This window comes from Mesocricetus auratus, unplaced genomic scaffold (assembly GCF_017639785.1).
Source record: "Mesocricetus auratus isolate SY011 unplaced genomic scaffold, BCM_Maur_2.0 Super-Scaffold_100004, whole genome shotgun sequence".
In the NCBI taxonomy this organism is placed as follows: domain Eukaryota; kingdom Metazoa; phylum Chordata; class Mammalia; order Rodentia; family Cricetidae; genus Mesocricetus; species Mesocricetus auratus.
The window spans coordinates 27,195,126-27,215,915 of NW_024429189.1; the positions used below are offsets into that span (position 1 = coordinate 27,195,126).

Sequence of the window (20,790 nt, forward strand, 5' to 3'; positions counted from 1 at the left end):
CTTTTTTTAAAATACCCGTTCCACGTGTTAACATTTTCTAACATCAATTCTATCCTTGGGAGGCATTCATATAACTACATTTAATGTTGGTATCTCCTATTAGGAGCCACAAACATAACTATTAGCCTTAAAAAGCTATTGATTGCCTTCATTTTGGTAAAGCTCTATTAAGCAGAGCTCAGCTCATCGCTATGGCAACTAATAGAGACAAAAGGTCAGCAAACCTGAAATCAGGGTCACCTGCCATGGCGCCTGCAACTGCTCTCAAGGATGTTTACTGTAGATGACCAGTGTTTCCCCCTTTGTGAACAGATCTACTGATACAAGTCAATAAGGAGCAAAAAAAGATTACTCGGATAGAAACAAGCTAGCAACACCATCCAGAAAGGACTCCTTAAACACTGAGCAATTCTAAAAGCAAACGCTTGTAAAAGTTTGTCCCTTGTAATCCTAACAGGGAAGAAATAAAGAAAAAGTGTGCCTACTGCCAATGAGTTAGAATAGAAGACAGAAGTAGCTAACTAAGGAATCATTTTTAATAAAAGATAGCTTTGACGCAAATACTACTTTTGGAGCGAGTTCTGTGTTCTTGATCACAGAACCTACTATTTGGCGATCTCTAATGAGTAATTTTTCGGTGCTTCTGGGGGTGCAATAACCATGAAAAGGATAGCTGCAGGAGGGGTCACGTGATGGCCCACAAATGAGGTCTGGGAAGCACTGAATCACTAACTCAAAGATTTCCTTCCTAAGCCAATTAAAGGAAAGAGAATGGAAAAGACAAAAGTGCTCGCCCAGCTGTGTGGGAATCCAGCTCACACTCATCTCTACAGAGTCCTGGGATCCATTGAACTGGGAAAATAAATACAACTGTCCTTTGGTATTTATGGGGACTAATTTAAAATTCTCACTCACGTCCCTTATATAAAATGGAATAGCACTTTTACATAACCCACTCACCACTCCTCCACATGCTTTTCTTTGTCTCTAGATTACTTCCAAAAACTAATACAATATAAATGCTATGTCATGGTCACATGCTATGAGCAATCATGATAAAGGAAAGGTCTGTAGCAGTGTGTAGAAACACCTTTTTCACCTAAATACTTTCAGTGACTGACTCTGTGGAGGAGGACTCATAAATATGGAGGGCAAGGTGTAGTAACACAGTAGAAAAATGGATAAAAGGCAGGGAAAAGGGAGAAAGAGGAATAAAGAAAGAAAGGAATGGAGAGAGGGAGGGAAGGAGGGAGGGAGGGAGGGAAGAATGAAGGGAGGGAAGGAGGGAGGGAGGGAAGAATTAAGGAAGATATTTAACCTGTCAATGTTGCAACTTTCCCTCAATTCCTAGTTGGAGCTGGTGGTGACAGTCACCACCAACCTGTGCGCATGGAGAGTTGAGATGTGTCATCCTCTCTTGGGACTGCTCTCCATGTCAGTTACCCACCATCACCACTACTTCCTATTTCTTGCTTTGGGAAGCAAATTCAACAAGTTATATAAAAAGGGGCAGACAAAGGAACAGCATGGACATGGTTCTCATGTTTTCTCAATCCCTGCTGACCTCTTGTTCTTTATCAAAGTGAGAAAAAGTTATTGATGTTCATTAGATCTACATGGTCTCCAGCTTAATAAACTTACATTACATTGATGTGTATTGATTGGTTAGTGAGTATTACTGTAAGAGATTTGTTAAAGTTAAGTGGAATTATGGTTAACTTAGTGTGGTTAAATGTATTTGATAGACTGAAGAGGTATGTACTGACTAAACAGCTATTTTAAAACGAATTCAGGCAGACAAGAGCAAACCAGAGGACTTCCACAAAGGGCATTTTTTACAAAACTTCTCAAGGCTTGTGCTTCCTTTCCAAACATTACGATAACAAGTGGTTACAGAAAATTGAAAGAACCCCAAATACCCTTAAAGGAACCTAGGTTAATCACCCCTTATTAAAGTCTCCTTTATTAAGTGCAGCTGCATTTGGGCTGGAATATGGAGTGGAAGGAGCTGGGGGCCTAGTTCACAATATGGGGTTCCTCCATCTGACCTCTCTGGGACCATGTACTCTTTGCTTGGAGGCAGATAGATCCTACCCACATCCACACTCTCCATCTCCTCCTTGTCACAGCCCATGCCTTCTTCACAGCAGTGACTGTGGTAAGATTCAGGAAGAATAAGCCAATCTCAAGCTCGATTGTCCAGATCCCTCCATAGTGCTTCACTATACACAGCAGCGAGTGTTCTTGCTTCTGTACACACTGCTAGTTATGTCAAAAAGATAGGAACTGTGATCAACAGGCAATTCATATACTAAGCCATGAATCTAGACATTATACTAAGCCTGGCCAGGAACAAGATGTTGTGGAATATTAGTTTAAGTTATGCTACATTCTTTTATTCTGCAGAATATTTGTTTAATGATGCAAAACTTTTATGTTGCGTGTGTTTGACTTTGTAAAGCTGTATTACTGTGCCTGCCTAAAACATCTGATTGGAATAATAAAGAGCTAAATGGCCAAGAGCTAGGCAGGAGAGGTATAGGTGGGACTGGAAGGCAAGGAGAATAAATAGGAGAAACCTGGGGAAGAGAGAGGGATGTAGAAGGGAGAGAAGGAGGAAAGCCCCAGGGTCCAGCCAGCAGCTACACAACAAGACATGGAGTAAGAAACAAAGAAAGGTATGTAGAACAGAGAAAGGTAAAAATCCCAGGCACAAAAGGTATACAGGATAATTCAAGCTAAGTAAAGCTAGCTAGAAACAAACCAAGTTCAGGCCAGACCTTCCGAGCGAAGTAAGAGTAAGTCTCCATGTGCTTATTTGGAAGCTGTGTGGTGGGCCGAGAAAGAGCAAAGAGTGAACAAAACAACTATAGCAGGACTGACAGTTTTTCTGCCTTTGATCTGGAACTGTAAGCTATTGACACAAGTTTCATTACTCAGTGCTCTTTCTAGAAAAAGCCCTTTTGTATGCCCTGTTGTCTTATGGTCACATTTCAAAATTTTTGAGCAGGAATTAGCATCACACATAAAAAATATTTCCTGAACAACTTATTCTGATGCTTATGGTCTTTGGGGTGTGTGCACAGAGCACTAAAAGGCTGAAAATTTTCACCATTAGCATTTGAATTTAATAATACAAATGTTTTTATGTTTTTTAAAAGGAGCATTGGGCTGAAGAATATATATTGAGCTAAGAGCATTAAAACAACAACAAACCCTTCACTCAAGGAGTGGTGAAAGTAACAGAATGTTGGAAGAGGAAAAGAGAGCTGGCTAAGTGATTTAAAATACTCCTTACTATTCCAAAGAACCAGCCAGCATGAGGAGGTGAGGAGGTAGGAGGTCAGGGCAGGCACAGCTCCACAATACCTATATCTCCATTTCCAGGGAAGCCAATGCCCTCTTCTGACCACTAAGGGAACCCACTCACATATGGCACACACACACACACACACACACACACACACACACACACACACACACAGTTGTAATTATTATAAACACAAAATGTTAGAAGAAAACCCAAGTGGGTTTCACAATTCATTTTCTTTATTTTCAGGGCAGCAAAGGACAGTAGTCTCTTATTTCGGCCATCAAGACATATACCTCAATGGTTCATGTTTGTCAGGAAATTAGATGTCAGTTATTCAAAATATCGTCTAGACTTTCTTCAGCTAAAGGAAATCCTTTCTATGTGAAAAATGAAAGTCTCCATCATTCAGAGAAGAGAGTCTTGCTCAGTGAAAGTTATTTAAAATATTGATGCCAATGGAAAAGCCACATGTCTTTGTCCCAAGGTCTTTAATGGTCTAAGGTCAAATGTGTGCCACAATGCAGCTCACTCATTTGGAAAAGATGGATAAGCACATTTTGACCTTGTTCAACGTCCTACCATAGCCACTAAAACAGATTTGAGTGAGGCACATAGGTATTTACACAAACAAAGCCTTGAATAATATAAAAATGCTTGGATTAAAATTGGTTATAAATTCTATGTTCAATCTCCCATCACATCCTTAGGAAGAGGATTTTTTTCTAATTTGAATGAGTGAACTTGTTTCTGGAGACTAGAGATGCTTCTATTAAACTTTCAAAACACAAATTTGATTTCTTTGAATGTTCGAGTTAATTGAACTTAGAAAAAAGTTTTAAAAATACAACACCTTTCACTTTCTGGGGTGAGGTTGGGGAGGGGGATCCTGTCTGGCACACCTGTCAGGTGTGCACTGAGTTCCTTCAGGAGAGCTGTGGATGTATTTGCTTCTGTGAGAAAGGAGCAATCCCACAAGGGGCCAGGAGAGCTTTTCAGCATGCAAATGTCACCTCACTCTGACCATAGCAAGCCAAAACCAAAAGACAACCATGGATGTTTTAAAAGAAGTGAAGAAAACATGACAAATACACTCTTTAGTGGAGTCTTCATTTTTCAGAAATCATAGTATATTTTCAAATTATTGGTATCTGATAAATTTGATCCTTGGGGTAGTTTCTGTTTCTTCAGATGAAAATTGTTGATTTTATTGATAGTCCTACTTAGACATGTTTCTTATGAGTGGGTGTTGCACACCTTACACAACTGATACAAACAAAAGAATCTTTTTCTCTTCACGCGATTGAGAACAGACAGAAAAATAAACATTGTGCAAAAGTTAGTAAAGCACCTACCTTTAACGCTATGCTTCATTTTTATTTAAAATGACTGTTTAAATTAGTGAAAAATAAAATAGTTGTTTTAAAATAGTGTGTTGCAATTTAGAAGGGGAAAAAGGAGAATGACAGTTCCACTTACCCTTATCCTGCACTATACATTTTGTAGCAGAATAGAAACAAAGATTGTGTAGCTTGAAGGTTGTTGTTGAATAGTCTATTTCCATATGAAGAGCTGTAATTAGTGTAAGCTTGCACAAAACAGCAATTCCTTTCACAATTAACCCTATAAATCACTGGCTCCTCTAACCCAAGCTTCCCTGCTTTGTAGCAAATAAGTTCCATGGATTTTGATACTGTTTGATAGCATATCTATTCCTCTAGGTGTGCCCTGATATCATCACTGAGAGTCACCAAAAATATTTCTGTTAGAAACCAAAATGCAGCCTAACCACAAAAGAACAAAGCATGTTTATTCATATCGGAAAAGATTTTATTTAATATTAAGGGGAAAAGTAAGATAGAACACTGCATTAAACTGAACAATTGAACTATATTAAACTAAAGATATCATACTAACCTGCTGATTTATGGAAATATGGATAGCTTATAAACAGCACAAATTATTTCTCATAGTGCAGACGGCCAGAAAGTCTGAAGCCAATGTGCTATTAGATCCTGCGTTTGGTGACAGCCTGTATTCTGGCTCATGCAGGTACCGTCCTCTGATTTAATATAGTCAAAGGAGCTATCTTACACATCATTTATAAGGCTGTTAATCCACTCCTGAGGACTTCATAGAAAGCCCCATATCCCGATACCATCAACATCAGACTAGGCTCTTAAAGCATTCATACATAATATGAGTTATGGAGTATGTCCTCTATATCTGTGCTTACAAGAGTCTAGGAAGGAACTGCCTGTTCTTGGGAGTGCAGCAGTATTTCCTGGTGGATCATATATGGTGGTGAAGCTTTCTTCAAAGGAATGTTTCAAAATCACTGAATCAAGCTCTTTAACATCACAGGACCATTCTAATTGGTGAACTATAATTTTATACAAAAAAGTTTCTGCTGATTACCAAGGCATATTAATTAACATTTGTTAATTATTGAGTAAAATGATATTAATTGATTGATTATTTTGTGGTATATTAATTAAAAATCTCCCTCTGAGATTGTGGATGGATCTTGTTTTTCCTTATGCTTGGTGCTGTACTTACATACACACATATATGAGAGGGGGGGCGAGAGAAAGAACGAGAGAAACTATGTTCTCAAGTGTATTCTTTTTCGTGTGTGTGTGTGTGTGTGTGTGTGTGTGTGTGTGTGTGTGAAGTGCATGCTCTTCCACAGGGATACCCCTTTTGACCAGACCATTTTTAACTCCAGCAACTCTTTTGCACTAAAGTATATTCTGTTTGCTATTAGCAAAGGTAAATCACCTTTATTTAATGCATATACTATATCTTTTATGTTAGACCAATTTGAATGTATCTATGAACATTTCTGTAGGTGTCTCTTTTTTAATTAGGAGTCAGAGAGATGGCTCAGCACCTAAGTCACTTGGACACCTAACAAAGTGAATGCCATCCCTGGAGTCCATGCAATGGAGGAAGAGACTCCCAAAAGTTGTCATCTGACCACCACACATGCACATTCACCAACCCATGTGCATAGGTGAATACATAAAAATAAATAAACAATTACAAATTTTATTAACTAAGTTGGGCTGCATAAAATGACTCATGGAATAAAGGAATATATTGCCAAGTCTGATGACCTGAGTTCAACCCACATCGTGGAAGGAGAGAACTGACTCACACAAGTTGTTACACCACACACACACACACACACACACACACACACGCACGCACGCACGCACACACGCGCACACACACATACACACACAAACAAATTTTAATTAAAATTCTTAATTTTTTTATTGTTTACTACTGTTCATATTTTATTATTTTTACTATTGTTTGTGTGTTTGATGGTGGAGGCTAGAGCACATGCCATGGTGTCAGAGGAAATTTTTCTGCAGTCAGTTGTCCTTTATGTGGTTCTAGGAATACAAACTCAGGCCAGTAGACTTGAGTAGCAAGTTCCCTTTCATACTGAGACATCTCACCAGCCCCACAGATACATATTTTTAAAGATTTAATTGAATTAATTTTTCTCTAATTTGGTAGTCTTTTATTCCAAAAAGAATACTTATTTACCTTTAATTATTTGTTTTAAAATATTGACACACCTGTTTGATTACATTGGTTCACCTGTTATATTCATTCTTATCTTTGGTGGGGGATGTCCTTCTGTATTTATGTTTCTCTTACTGGTTGATGAATAAAACACTGCTTGGCCAATGAGGCAGGAATCTAGGTGGAGATGAGAAAAGTAGGCAAAGGAAGCCCGTGAAACAGTCACCATCTAGGCCGCCAAAGGAGTAATAGGTCTAGACCCTTCTCAGGTAAGATACGACCACGTGGAAATACTTAAATTAATAGAAATGGATTAATAATTAAGACAGAGCTAGCCAATAAGAAGTCCTAGTCATCAGCCAACAATCTTATTATTAAAATAGAGTCTGTGTATTTATTTGGCACTGAAACGGTTGCAGGACCAGGCTTCCAGGACAAGAATCTTCAGGAACATTATCTCAACACCTGCCATCTTGTTTTTCCTATTCTATTTTTAATTTTCATAGATTACAAAGAATATTCTTCTTCTATTCTTTTATATGTTTGGGAAAGTGACAACAATCATATGAAAACATGTTTAAGCCATGCTTGCTAGTAACTTTATGCTCTGTCTAGGTCTAACAAAGTCTTCAGAAAATTAACTACATACATGCTTCTCCTGTTGTACATTGCATGATACCTTTATGTATAACAATGTGTTTATTTTGATGATCAATAGCATCTATAATCAGTTACATGCCCCTCACCTTTCTTTCCTACATGTGTGTTAGAGTTATGGTTTTTCTCTTCCTATATTGGAGTGAGTCTGCCAGAAAGTCCTGGGTAAGGGTTCTTTTATAGCCAACTCATTCTACATCCATTGCTGTAAAACTTTCCTACTGATTCCCCTGTGCTTCAAAGGCCATTTTTTCTGAATATAGAGTATGTGTTGCTGGGTTTTTTTTCTCAGAATATTGGTGACATAATTCAAGTCCCTCTCTCTCCACTCTTCACTATTGAGAGGTGAACACGCATCTTTACTATATCTCTTTTGAGTTTAGTTTATCCTTTTTCTTTGCCAAATTGAAGACTTGCTCTTTGTGTTGGTGTCTAACAGTTATACAATATGTTCAGGATTTCCTCCCACTTTTCCCCGTAATATTTATTGGATTTCTGAGATTTGTGTACTCATGTCTTTCATCAGTTCTGAGCTACTAGCTGTGTAGACAGCTCTTTTTTTCCAAGGCTTTGTTTTGTTTGTTTTTTCTCTCTGCTTCTTTGTCTTATTATGTTAGGTCTAATTTTAATCATTTTTATAGTTGCCTTTATCACCTCTCTGTCCATTTTTCATCATTTATTCTCAGTACAACACACAGAAAACAATTCCTTTTGGCCTGGACTTCAGATTTATAATTTCTCTTCAGTTGTTACAGCTATTCCTCCAGGTTTTAATCTCAGTTGTATATTTTTATTAAACTTTTATCTTCTGTTACTGCTCACATCTACTAGACCACTGTTTTATGGTTCCTTATTCCCTGCCAATAGTTTCAAATTTACCTTTGTTTCCTTAATCGAAGGAAAACACTGATTCTATAATTTCTTCCTGGTAATTTCATACATGTGTGTTCCTTTATACAGGTTTCTGTGCTTTTAAGGTTTATTTAGTTTATAATGTATATGAGTATTTTTCCTGAAAGCATATATTGTGCCACCTGTATACCTCGTGCTCATGAGGGCCAGAAGAAAGCATAAGATCATCTGGAAATGGAGCTATAGACAGTTTCAAGCCACTCTATGGGTGCCAAGGACAGAACCCCCATTCTCTGCAGGAGCAGAAGGTCTCTTAACGGCTGAGTCAGCTCTCCAGGCCCCTCGTTCCTCTTTCTGCTTTTGTATGTGCTCCTGCGTTGGTTTTTCTGCATTCCCTACTGATCAACTTCTTCTCTATCTGTTCCAGGATTGATATGAAAATGTCATCCTGAACACATGTATCCTCCTTTCCAGGAGGCAGCTAGTATGACTGACATTTTCTGAAATGTAAGAAAGTTTTTATCTGGAGAGTCCTATGTCACCCCGCATAGTAAACAGATCCTGAATTCTCCCAGATAGCCAGCCCCTGCTTATGAGTGTCAGAAACGTTAGTATTTCTGTTTTCTGCTCTGTGTAAGACTAAGCTGAAGGTCTTGCCTGGGATCAGAAGGAGATGAGACTATACAGTTGACTTAAACTTACAACAAAGACAGAGACTTGCTATTTCATTTGAACATACTCAGTTTCTATCGGGTTACTAACTTGGCAAACTAAGCTTCTTGTCATCTATGCTCTTGTACCCTGAACACCCTAATAACAAAACACAGCTTTTGCTTCCTTAACAAAGGCAGATCGAGCCACAAGAGCCAGAAAGGAACAGCTACAAAGAAATGGTTAATGAGAATGTCCTCACTGATAAAGGTGCCCACAGGACAGTGATGCCATTCAGTTCCCATATTACATCCCAATTTCTTGTCATCTTTGTCAGTGTACTCTTTCATCACTTAAGACATTATTATCTAATTTCCTGGTGACTCTTAGTTGAAAACATCCTGACTAATCTAATGGGTGGAAAATTATATATGGCCACATTAATGTGTCTCTTCAGCTATTAGTGAGGTTGAACGTCATTTCAGTACTTTATCACTTTGGAATTTCTCTGTGTGCTAGCTTTGTTCCCTGCTTGCTCCTAGGTTTTCCATTTAGAACTGTTCTCTCTTCCTCCTTTCCCCTAGTCAGTCAGTAGTCAGTCAGTCAGACACACACACACACACGCACACACACACACACACACCCATCTTCTAAATATGTCACTTTTTCTCAGTCATATATGCTACAAATAGTTCTACCCAATATTTAATTTATATTTTGGTTTTATTTATGTTCTTTCTCATTCATTTATATTTTAGTTTTCATGTACTCAATTATATTTGTCTTTTCCTTTTATAGATCTGAGTTTCCTGTCTTATTTAGGAACAGTTTCCATACTACAGAGTCATACAATTTTTTTCTAAATTTGCCTCCAACATTTAAATTGTTCTATATGTCACAATTAGATATTTAATCAAGCTGTAATTTATTTTTGTATATGATGTGACACTGCGATACAACCCTACTTCCTTCCAGATGGATAGATATTTATGCCAGTATCATTTCAAAAATAAGCCGTCCTAGAGTTGCCATTTTTGCCAAGTTCCACTTTAGATGGCCACAGACACCCTTCCTGGTATAGAATACATGGAAATTCTAAATAAAATAGAAATGATTTTCTTCTGTTTTATGATTAAGGTGAAGGAAAAAATGAGTTTCTCAGAAGCCAAAATTACAGTGAAAATCCAAACCATGCTTGAGTACTGCAGTATCTGCCAGTGTACCATGGGAGCATTTGCCAGGTCATGGTGGCCACATGCTTAACAAACAAAGGTGGAGGATTAAACATCATCCTAAAACAGTGAAAACCCAGATCAGAAATGCCTGTGCAAAGCTGGCAACTATATATGACACTGTCTTGAAAACAAATCAAACAAAAATATTCAACAAAGGAAGGCAGGGTGTATAGACTTCTATCTCAACCATTGCTTTCAGTAGAGCAGAAAGAAAAGGAAGTGACAGAGGGAAAAACAGAAGCAAAAGTGGAAGGGTAAGGAAAAGGAAAGGGAGAAGGGAAAGGAAGGGGAAAGAGATGAGGAGGAGAAAGGAAAGGAGAGGGGAGGGGAGGGAAGAAGAGAAGAGGAGAGGAGAGGAGAGAAGAGGGGAGGGGAGGGGAGAGGAGAGGAGGGAAGGGAAAGGAAAGGAAAGGAAAGGAAAGGAAAGGAAAGGAAAGGAAAGGAAAGGAAAGGAAAGGAAAGGAAAGGAAAGGAAAGGAAAGGAAAGGAAAGAAGACTTAGAACTCTATATTCTCTATGTTTCTCCAAAAGACTTAATTAAAATATGGAAGGGATTTAGATGTACTGCACCCCCAGACACTTGGCAAAAATTAATGTCAGTCTTGTCTGGGGACTCAAATTGAGCTAAGATTCCACAGTTTCTCCAGATAAGGAGCCCCCAAACAAACTCACATTCAAAAATTACAAACAAGGCATTAAGTCAGAAAGGATGAGTCAGCAGAACTGAAAATAGCAGAATTCAACCCACAGAAGCTGTAGACATTGAAATGGATAAAGGTCAAATTTTTTAAGTAAATGAAGGAGTGGGGAGCCTATGAAATCCAGTTTATACCAAAAGTGAAGGAGATTCCTGGAAAATCAATGACAGAGAAGTTTGGACTGTTGCAGCTCCAGAGTGTAAACCCAGTTTATCTTGGACTATCTTTAGAGCCAATCTTTGCTCACCTCTGTGGAGTAGTATTTATCTCAATTATATCTGTTTTGATAACCTTTGGGGAAGAGAGAAAATTTTCATGTATTGTATTACTACCAAAATATAAGCTTACTTCTATCAGATAAAACTACTATCTCCTGAAAAGTATACCCATGTGTAAAATTAAACCAGAAGGTGCGTTTTAAAAGAAAATTATTCAATTTAAATATGATGTAAATTAGATTTCAGTCTCAGTGATGTGAATTAATTTGTCTTAAATCTAATCAATTTTAGGCCATTTGAAAGGAAAATGTGTGAAATTAAAATAGTAACTAACATTCTGAATAGTTTTTTTTACACTAGTGAATTAAAATAATAAATGCCCTTGATCCATTTACAAATTCTACCCTTTAAAGATCAGTTAAAATAGTGTTTCTTAAACTGTGACTAAGCCCATCAGTGGGATCCAACCAGCACTTCATTTTAAAAAAGGAAATAAATAGCAACAATTGAAGTACCTTACACATTTTAAAGGTAAGTTTTGTAAAATTCTTGTTCTGTAGCCATGTGAGGTAAAAAAAAAACAATTATACAAAATGAGTTTCTTTCTGTATCACAATAGGAACCCACATGAAAGCCACTAAGCTATTAGAAATCAGCGTCAAACATTTAAAAGCATTTAGAGGAGGAAAGAAAGTTAGTGCCAGTAGTTGTTCAGCTGTCACTAAGGCCACAGCTGGGACCAGATGGGTGGAGGAGGCACAAGCTTTATTGAAGGTAGAAATTTTTTCACAAAGAACAAACCAAGAAACTAGCCCCTACAAGATCTAGGGACAGAAGAGGGCCACATGAAGCAGGCAGAGACTTGATCCTTCATCAAATCAGCTGTCCACAAATGGCCTAGAGAGTGATGGATGTAAGACCAGAAGCATGGGGGCAAGGGTCCTCGTAGAATCCTAAAAGGAAGTTCCACATCTACATAACTTCTCCTGATTAACTCCTGACTTTCTTTCCATAGTTTTGGCCATAAACACTAAGCTCCTTGTCAAGTTCTGTAGAAATATCTCTCTACTCTTCAGGGTGCTTTTCTGTATTCCAGCATGCCACATTTAAAACTGACAGAACCATAATAGGCAGAGCAGGGTCCCCAACCACACTCTGTGATGACATGAAAATGCAGTAATTGTTGTTATGGTCTGTGCTTAGCTAAGAAGTGTCAAACCTTTCTCCAAATCGATGCTGTTCTATGAACAGCTAAGAACTATTCCTAGCCCCCACTCCGACCCAAAACAACTCTATACAAGGAGACTACATGTCCCAAATGTTGCCCTATTCAATTTGGTGCCCATTTAGAATACAGTGTCACTAAACGATACAAATTCTTAGTTTAAATAAAGATGTTTGAATTCAATGACATACATAACATTTCTTGTAGACATATTGGTTAATGATTACAAAATACATATTTCTTCTTCTGTGGATAATGTTTAAAATCCAATCTAAGCAACCATTGTCATAAGATAATCTTAATAAATATTTGAAAAATGGCTATCATTACAGATTAAAAGCAAATTTCACCAAATTAAAAATAAAATAAAATTCTTCCAATTTATACTAGGTACCCAGTACCTACAGTTAACATAATAATTGATGGTGAAGTGGCTAGTGTTCAGGGTTGGTGGACATGGTTCTATAAATCCTAGTACTTAGACAACTGGAGACAAGAATATAGCCATGAATTTGAGAGCAGCCTGAGCCACATAGCAAGTACCAAGCAAGTTCTGTCTCAAAATAAAAACATAAACAGATAAAGGAAGTAAAAAGCCATAAGGAACCATGCACTTTCTGTGGGACTACAAGAGTCTTTGCTTCTCTGACCCTGTAGAGATTTGCCTGCATGTATATCTGTGCACCAGATACATGCCGATCCCACAGAAACCAGAAGTGGGCAGAAGATCCCTTCAGACTTGAGTTGCAGAGGGTTATAGGATGCTATGTGGATGTTGGGAACCAAACCTGGGTCCTGGGAAAGCAGCCAATGCCCTTAACCAGTGAACCATCTCTCCAGTCCCAAGGCCAGAGTTTTTAACCACTGATGTTGAATTTTGAAACAACTTCTTACCCACATGGGAAAAAAATAAAATAAAATTACTCCTTTCCCTCACCATTGTGTGCTGTGTCATATTACATAAATTGAAACTGGATATAGCCCTAATGTAAAATCTAAAAGGGCAGTGCTGATAAACATCTTTAATCCCTGCATTTGGAAGACAGAGGCAAACAGATCTTTGTGAGTTTGAAGCCAACCTGGTGTGCAGACCAAATACCAGGACAGCCAGGGCCACGCAGAGAAATCCTGTCTCAAAACACAAAAGCAAATAAGTAAACAAACAAAAACTCCTAAGTGTTAAAGATACAGTAACATGAAAAAGATATCTTGAAAACAGCAAAAGAATTAAGACAGATAATTATATAATTCAATATTATTTAATAGCATTCATCTTTGTATTTAGAAGCAGTCATCAAAAGTCTCCCAACCAAAAAAAGTCCAGGTCCAGAAGGCCTCAGTGCAGAATTCTGCCAGAAATTCAAAGAACAGCTTATACAAATTCTTCTCAAAGTATTCCACACAATAGAAGCAGAAGGGTCTTTGCCAAACTCTTTCTATGAGGCTTCAATAACCTTGATCCCCAAGCCACACAAAGATACAACTAAGAAAGAGAACTTCAGACCAATATCCCTCATAAACATTGATGCAAAAATACTCAATAAAATACTGGCAAATCAGATCCAAGAACACATCAAAACAATCATTCACAACCATCAAGTAGGTTTCATCCCAGGGATGCAGGGATGGTTCAACATACGAAAATCCATCAACGTAATCCACCATATAAACAAGCTGAAAAACAAAAATCACATGATCATCTCACTAGGTGCTGAAAAAGCCTTTGACAAAATCCAACACCCCTTCATGATAAAGGTCTTGGAGAGATCTGGGGTAACAGGGACATACTTAAACATAATAAAAGCTATATACAATAAACCAACAGCCAACATCAAACTAAATGTACAGAAACTCAACACAATTCCTCTAAAATCAGGAACAAAACAAGGCTGTCCACTCTCTCCATACCTTTTCAACACTGTACTTGAAGTTCTAGCCATTGCCATATGACAACAAAGGGGGATCAAGGGGATACAAATTGGGAAGGAAGAGGTCAAACGTTCACTGTTTGCAGATGATATGATAGTTTATATCAATGACCCAAAGAACTCTACCAGGGAACTCTTACAGCTGATTAACACCTTCAGCAAAGTGGCAGGCTACAAGATCAACTCAAGAAAATCAGTAGCCCTACTATATACAGATGATAAAAGGGCTGAAAAAGAAATCAGAGAAACATCACCCTTTACAATTGCCACAAACAACATAAAATACCTTGGGGTAACGATAACCAAACAAGTGAAAGACCTGTATCGCAAGAACTTTGAATCTTTAAAAAAAGAAATTAAAGAAGCCCTCGGAAAATGGAAAGATCTCCCATGCTCTTGGATAGGTAGGATCAATGTAGTAAAAATGGCAATCCTGCCAAAAGCAATCTACAGATTCATTCAATGCAATCCCCATTAAAATCCCAGCTCAATTCTTCACAGACCTTGAAAGAACAATAATCAATTTTGTATGGAAAAACAAAAGACTTAGAATAGCCAAAACAACCCTGTTCAACAAGGCAACGTCCGGAGGCATCACCATCCCTGACCTCAACCTCTATTATAGAGCTATAGTCCTGAAAACAGCTTGGTATTGGCACAAAAATAGACAGGTAGACCAATCGAATCTAATTGAAAACCCGGATATTAACCCACACCCATACGAACATCTGATCTTTGACAAAGAAGCTAAAAATATACAATGGAATAAAGAAAGCATCTTTAACAAATGGTGCTGGCATAACTGGAGGCTGGCATGTAGAAGAATGCGGATCGATCCATGTTTATCGCCATGCACAAAACGTAAGTCCAAATGGATCAAAGACCTCAACATAAATCCAGACACACTGAACCTCTTAGAAGAGAAAGTGGGTGGTACCCTTGAACGAATTGGTACAGGAGACAGCTTCCTGAACATAACACCACTAGCACAGACAGTGAGATCAACAATGAATAAATGGGACCTCCTGAAACTGAGAAGCTTCTGTAAGGCAAAGGACACAGTCAGCAAGACAAAAAGGCAGCCCACAGAATGGGAAAAAATATTCACTAATCCCACATCTGACAGAGGGTTGATCTTCAAAATTTACAAAGAACTCAAGATGCAAGTCTCCAAAACATCAAAGGACCCAATTAAAAAGTGGGCTGCAGAACTAAATAGAGAGTTTTCAATAGAGGAGTCTAAAATGGCTGAGAGGCACTTGAGAAAGTGCTCAACATCCTTAGCCATCCGGGAAATGCAAATCAAAACAACTCTCAGATACCATCTCACTCCTGTCAGAATGGCTAAAATCAAAAACACCAATGACAATTTATGCTGGAGAGGATGTGGTGAAAGGGGGACACTCCTCCATGGCTGGTGGGTGTGCCAACTGGTTCAGCCACTTTGGAAATCAGTATGGAGATTCCTCAGAAAAATGGGAATAAACCTACCACAAGACCCAGCAACTCCACTCTTAGGCATATATCCAAAAGATGCCCATTCATACAACAAAGATGTCTGTTCCACTATGTTCATAGCAGCATTTTTTTAATAGGCAGAACTTGGAAGTAACCTAGGTGTCCCTCAACCGAAGACTGGGCTGGTTTAACCCCCAGAAACAGCTGAGCTGACAAAGGTTAACTCTTGAATCCCAGGCATCAGCCTGGGAATCCAGCATGGGACTGATCAAGAACCCCTGAATGTGAGTGTCAGTGAGGAGGCCTAGGTAATCTATTGAGCCTTGGGCAGCAGATCAGTACCCATCCCGATTATACATACAGACTTTGAACTCCCATCCAACAATGTGAGGTGCACTCTCACCCTGAACTCTTGGGGAAGGGTCTAGGCCCTGCCCTATATGAAATGACAGACTATGGACACCCCCATGGAGGTCCTCACCCTCCCTGGGGAAATGAGGGGATAATGGGGGGGTTGGGGGAGGGCATGGGAGGAGGGGAGGGAAAGGGAGAGGGACCTGGAACTGACTTGTGAAGCAGCCTTGTTTCTTATCTAAATTTAAACTGAAAAATAAAAAAAATTAAAAAAAAGAATTTTTTATCCAGATAAGTGAATTGCACACACTAATAAATTTCATTGTGGTTTTTCAGTACAAACCTATAACTGCTTTTTGAAGTCCAATATCGTGTTTACCACTTCAATAGTCACATAAGCATTCTCAAAAACCCTTTCAAGTACCACTATGGGGCCTATTTCTTCCTTTGGGAAATGCTGTTCTAAGTATTGCTTCACATGACAAGTTATAATCAGCCCATTTCATGCCCTAAAGCTGTCTGCAATGTTGGTTTAGATGGCACTTTCTCCCTCTGTCTTATACATAATCTTCCTGAACTTACTGACTATCTGAAAAGCCATGGTAATGTCCTCCCCTAGTTTACCTGATAGTCAGAAGCGTCCTGAAGACTTTATATTTATTGTTGGTTTTATTGGTGACAAGACACAAAAGGTGCAGAGGATGGTGAGGGACCTCCCATTGGCTGTAGCAGTGGCTTTTGGTAGGGCCATGCTCTGCCAGCGAGCAAGAGTGGAGGACCCAACTTGGACAATAGCATATCTATCAGAACAAGATGCTGCGTATGCAGCCAGGTAACCAAAGGGTCTTAGCAGGATAGAATTCCGATTCTTCCCAGATCAATTATGTACTCTGATAGTACCCGCAAACTCAGTCAGGAACCAGTCCTTCATTTTTTTTTTAAATTCAGTGTTAAGGAGGCATGATTTTAACGTGACAGAGCACACATGCTTCAGTTTAATGAAGCTTGGTGCACGTATGACTGTTTTCATCATTCCAAGACATTCTATCATCCCTTCCCTTCTCCTAGTGTAGGCTGATGATCTATTTCTATCACTTAAGATTAGACACCCTTTTTTTCTTTTCTTTCTTTTATCAAGAGTCCATGAAAATTTACATTTTACTTGAGGTCCATTAATTATGTCAAAAAATGTAATGCATGTGGTCAAATTTCCCCAAGATTGTGACACTGCTGTCCATGTTTTGACAGTGATGTGTGGTTTAAAAATTGAAGTGTCAACCTCAGCTAGACTTGGAGAATTTTTCCAGCCAAAAATAAGAAGAGGCATAAAACACACATTTTTTTTATCTCAGGAAACATTACATGGTTTGATTTCTGCCATAATCATCATCTTCCAAGAGTGGTAACAAATAGGAATGAGTGGGGTTATGCAACCCTTTACCTGTTGGAAGGTGCAGTGTGATGTTGTTGCAGAAGTCTGTGAAGCAACATTCGGTTTTGGTCACGTTGTTAGAACTGTGGCAGAAGACTTGAGCATTTAATTCCGGGAGGGACACGCAGGATTTGATCACCTGCTCTTTCCCATTGGTTAACATGACAGAGGCCCAACATGCTCCTTCAGTTTGGCAGGTAAAGTTTGAAGAGTCACACAAAAGGCACACACACTTCAGTCCTGGAAAAAGTAAGGCAAGAAGCATAAGATGCAGAAGATGGCACACAGTTATTTTGTGGTACTTGAGAACAGAAATTCAATTTTAACATAACGAAGACAAGTTTTAAAATGTGATGCAGATGCCCTCTCCATCCTGTGTTTCATTAAATAGGCTACTCAATCAGTTACCCTCTGTATAGCTATTATAATTTATGCAGTGGTTCCTATAGTTACTATGTTTTCCTGGTCCACACTCTAAATCCTTCTCAAGCTCAATCGGTTTACTCCTAAATCAATAGTGCCTCTAAAATGCTAGGAAACAGTAACTCAGCAACAAGGAGCTGGCTGGCACAGCTTGCAGAACAATGATGCGAGGCAAGGGCAACTGCAACCCAACACGCCAGCATGCTAGGTTCCCCAAACTTTGAAATGCATGTGCTGAACACAAAACAAATTATAGAAACACATAGGTCAAAAACAAGAGGTGTTTACAGACTCTGCACCTTAAGGTTGCTATTGTTGTTGTAGGCACCATGAAGGCATTCATAAACCACTCTACTTCCCCTTCCACGAAGGAATATATCTTAGAATGACAGCCATTTGAATGTAGACATTAACCTTCAGAGAGTTTTTAATGAGTACCTCTATTCCACAAAAGAAAGCACATTGATATTAGAGTTTAATATAATCTGTTTATGAAAATATCATCTTCACATTCCCCTTACCACACACTCACACTCAGAACCTCACAAATGGATCCACATGATTTGATATGTCTGTCTTGATATGAGACGTCAGTCTAGAGTCCAGGGGTTGTACTTTATTCAAACTTTACTTTCAGTATATCATTTCTAAATACTGGAATTCTAAATATTTCTATCATGACTTTAATGGATGTTTTATTACATCGTAACTACCCCAATCATCTTAATATCCAAAACTTTGCAATACAATCAGTTAAGAAAATTAGTCTTTAAACTTCTAACTACTAAAACTAGACCCAATTTTATACTAACAAAATATTCAATTTATAAATGCGTGATCATTTTTATCTTTTTTTTTCTTTTTATCAACAATAATGAGCTGTAGTAGAATCACATATTCTAGGTTGACTGAGATTCCAGACTGTCAGGTATACAAAACCTAGTGATTAAGAAACATGGTAAGAAGGCTGGAGAGATGGTGCAACCATTAAAGGCGAAGGCTCACAACCAAAGAGACTAAACCATGTGGTAAGGTGGATAAACCTTTAATACCAGCACTCATGAGGCAGAGGCAGATGGATCTCTACCAGTTCCTGGCCAGCCAGAACTACATAGCTGAGACTGTCAAAAACACCACCACCAACAAAAGCACACTTACTGTTTCCTTATATGAAAGAGAGATTATGCAAGGAGCAGCCATTAACCCAGGTGTCTCTGACTGTGGAATCATAGCACTTCCCGACCTGTCAAGTGTCTTCAGCACATGGCTGCTCATGCTTTGTCATCTTGGACATTACTTTGTCCCTCCGGGCCTCCTCTGAAAGGTGATAACTACAGTGACAACATACTGCCTCATCGTGTTGCCATGGAGAGTAAATTAATCATATAAATCTTTTGTGCTCGCTTCTGGCACATCGGAAGTATGACACAAGCATTAGTAACTGCCTCTTCTAACATTCAAGACAGTGAAACTAGTTTTCTTACAGAAGCCATCAACAGACTCCATAATCCCTGCAAGGAGAGCTACATGAAACAGGATCCTGCAGCCATTTAAAAGGCCTGACAAAGAAATGTGACCTTCTCTGCTCTGCCCAAGGGACTGAGTATCTTAGTGCTTTTCAAGGTCCAGGCTAGGCTATTCTCTCATCCCGTTACTTTTTAGCAACTGAGAATAGAATATAAAGCTAATGTAATAGAAAAAAGTTAGTAGTGAAGGCATGGCAACTTCGGGGTGATCTGATTGCTTTGATAGACTTTAATGCTTGTCTTAATTTTTACCACAGCCGTTAGAAACAGGAGAGGAGGGTCTCTAGCCTGACTTTGTCCCTCACTTGCTGAATGACTTTGGGGAGTCATGGTGCCCTCTAGAAATGAACCAAAGTAAGAGTATCAAGCCTAGAAATCTTGACACCCCTGCAGAGCGCTATCTGCATTTTATAGACATGATGACTCTAAGTTGACAATTCAGGGAAATCTGATATTATAAAGCATGAAAAACACTTGCCACTCTATGGCTGGTTCATACCCTCATATGTAAGGGGCTGAAAGTGAGTAGACTAGCCCTTTGACATACTATCTCAAAAACCCTTTGTCACTGTGGTCATTAGAATCTTTTAATTCTCTGGGCTGAAGAGCTGTGTCAGAAGCTCAGTACTTGGTTCTCTTACACAGGACCTGGATTTGCTTCCCACCACCCAAATGATGACTCACAATTACCTATCTGTATCTCCATCACTGTTTTCTGTCCTTCCCAGGCACTGCACACACATGGTGCCCAGACATACATGCAAGAAAAACAAAAGAACTGTATGTATGAAATAAAAATAAATAGATCTTTTTCCAAGTCTTAACTGTTTGCTTCCTGAAGGAGCTAAGTTAGGAAGTCAAGGAAACTACCCAAGGGATGGGCCTACTGAGTGGAAGCAGCCATCAGCCATTCAACATTTAAGCACAGGGTGATTTCATATGCATTTCTCACGGTGTCCAATTCCCAGGGCACCTTGGTTGTCAGTACCTGCATTTTACAGATATGAAATGAGGCGTGAAACAATCAAGTAATTGACTGAATATACCAGTCTCTAGACAACATGAATGAACTTGTTTCTATCTCACCAAAGCTACCATGGTACTAAGAACTATTCTGGTAACCACACTGGCTTCTAGAGGCTAAATAAAATACAATGATTAATATATCAGAAACAAGTTAGTCATTATTACCAATGTTTGAAATTGTGGCCTGAATTATTTCAATGAAATTTAAGGCAAGGTGGATATTTTTAGGCAAATTCTATCTGCCAGTTTACTGACAG

At 38.7% G+C, this 20,790-nt stretch overlaps 1 protein-coding gene across 1 annotated transcript in view; it reads right to left on the reverse strand.

Annotated features, from left to right (window-relative positions):
- Acvr1c (activin A receptor type 1C) overlaps positions 1–20,790 on the reverse strand; it is a 90,154-nt gene that overhangs the window by 35,805 nt on the left and 33,559 nt on the right. Inside the window, exon 2 of the mRNA XM_005068984.4 lies at positions 17,568–17,798. Within this exon, the coding sequence (XP_005069041.1) occupies positions 17,568–17,798 (231 nt within the window). The remainder of the gene's footprint in view (positions 1–17,567; positions 17,799–20,790) is intronic.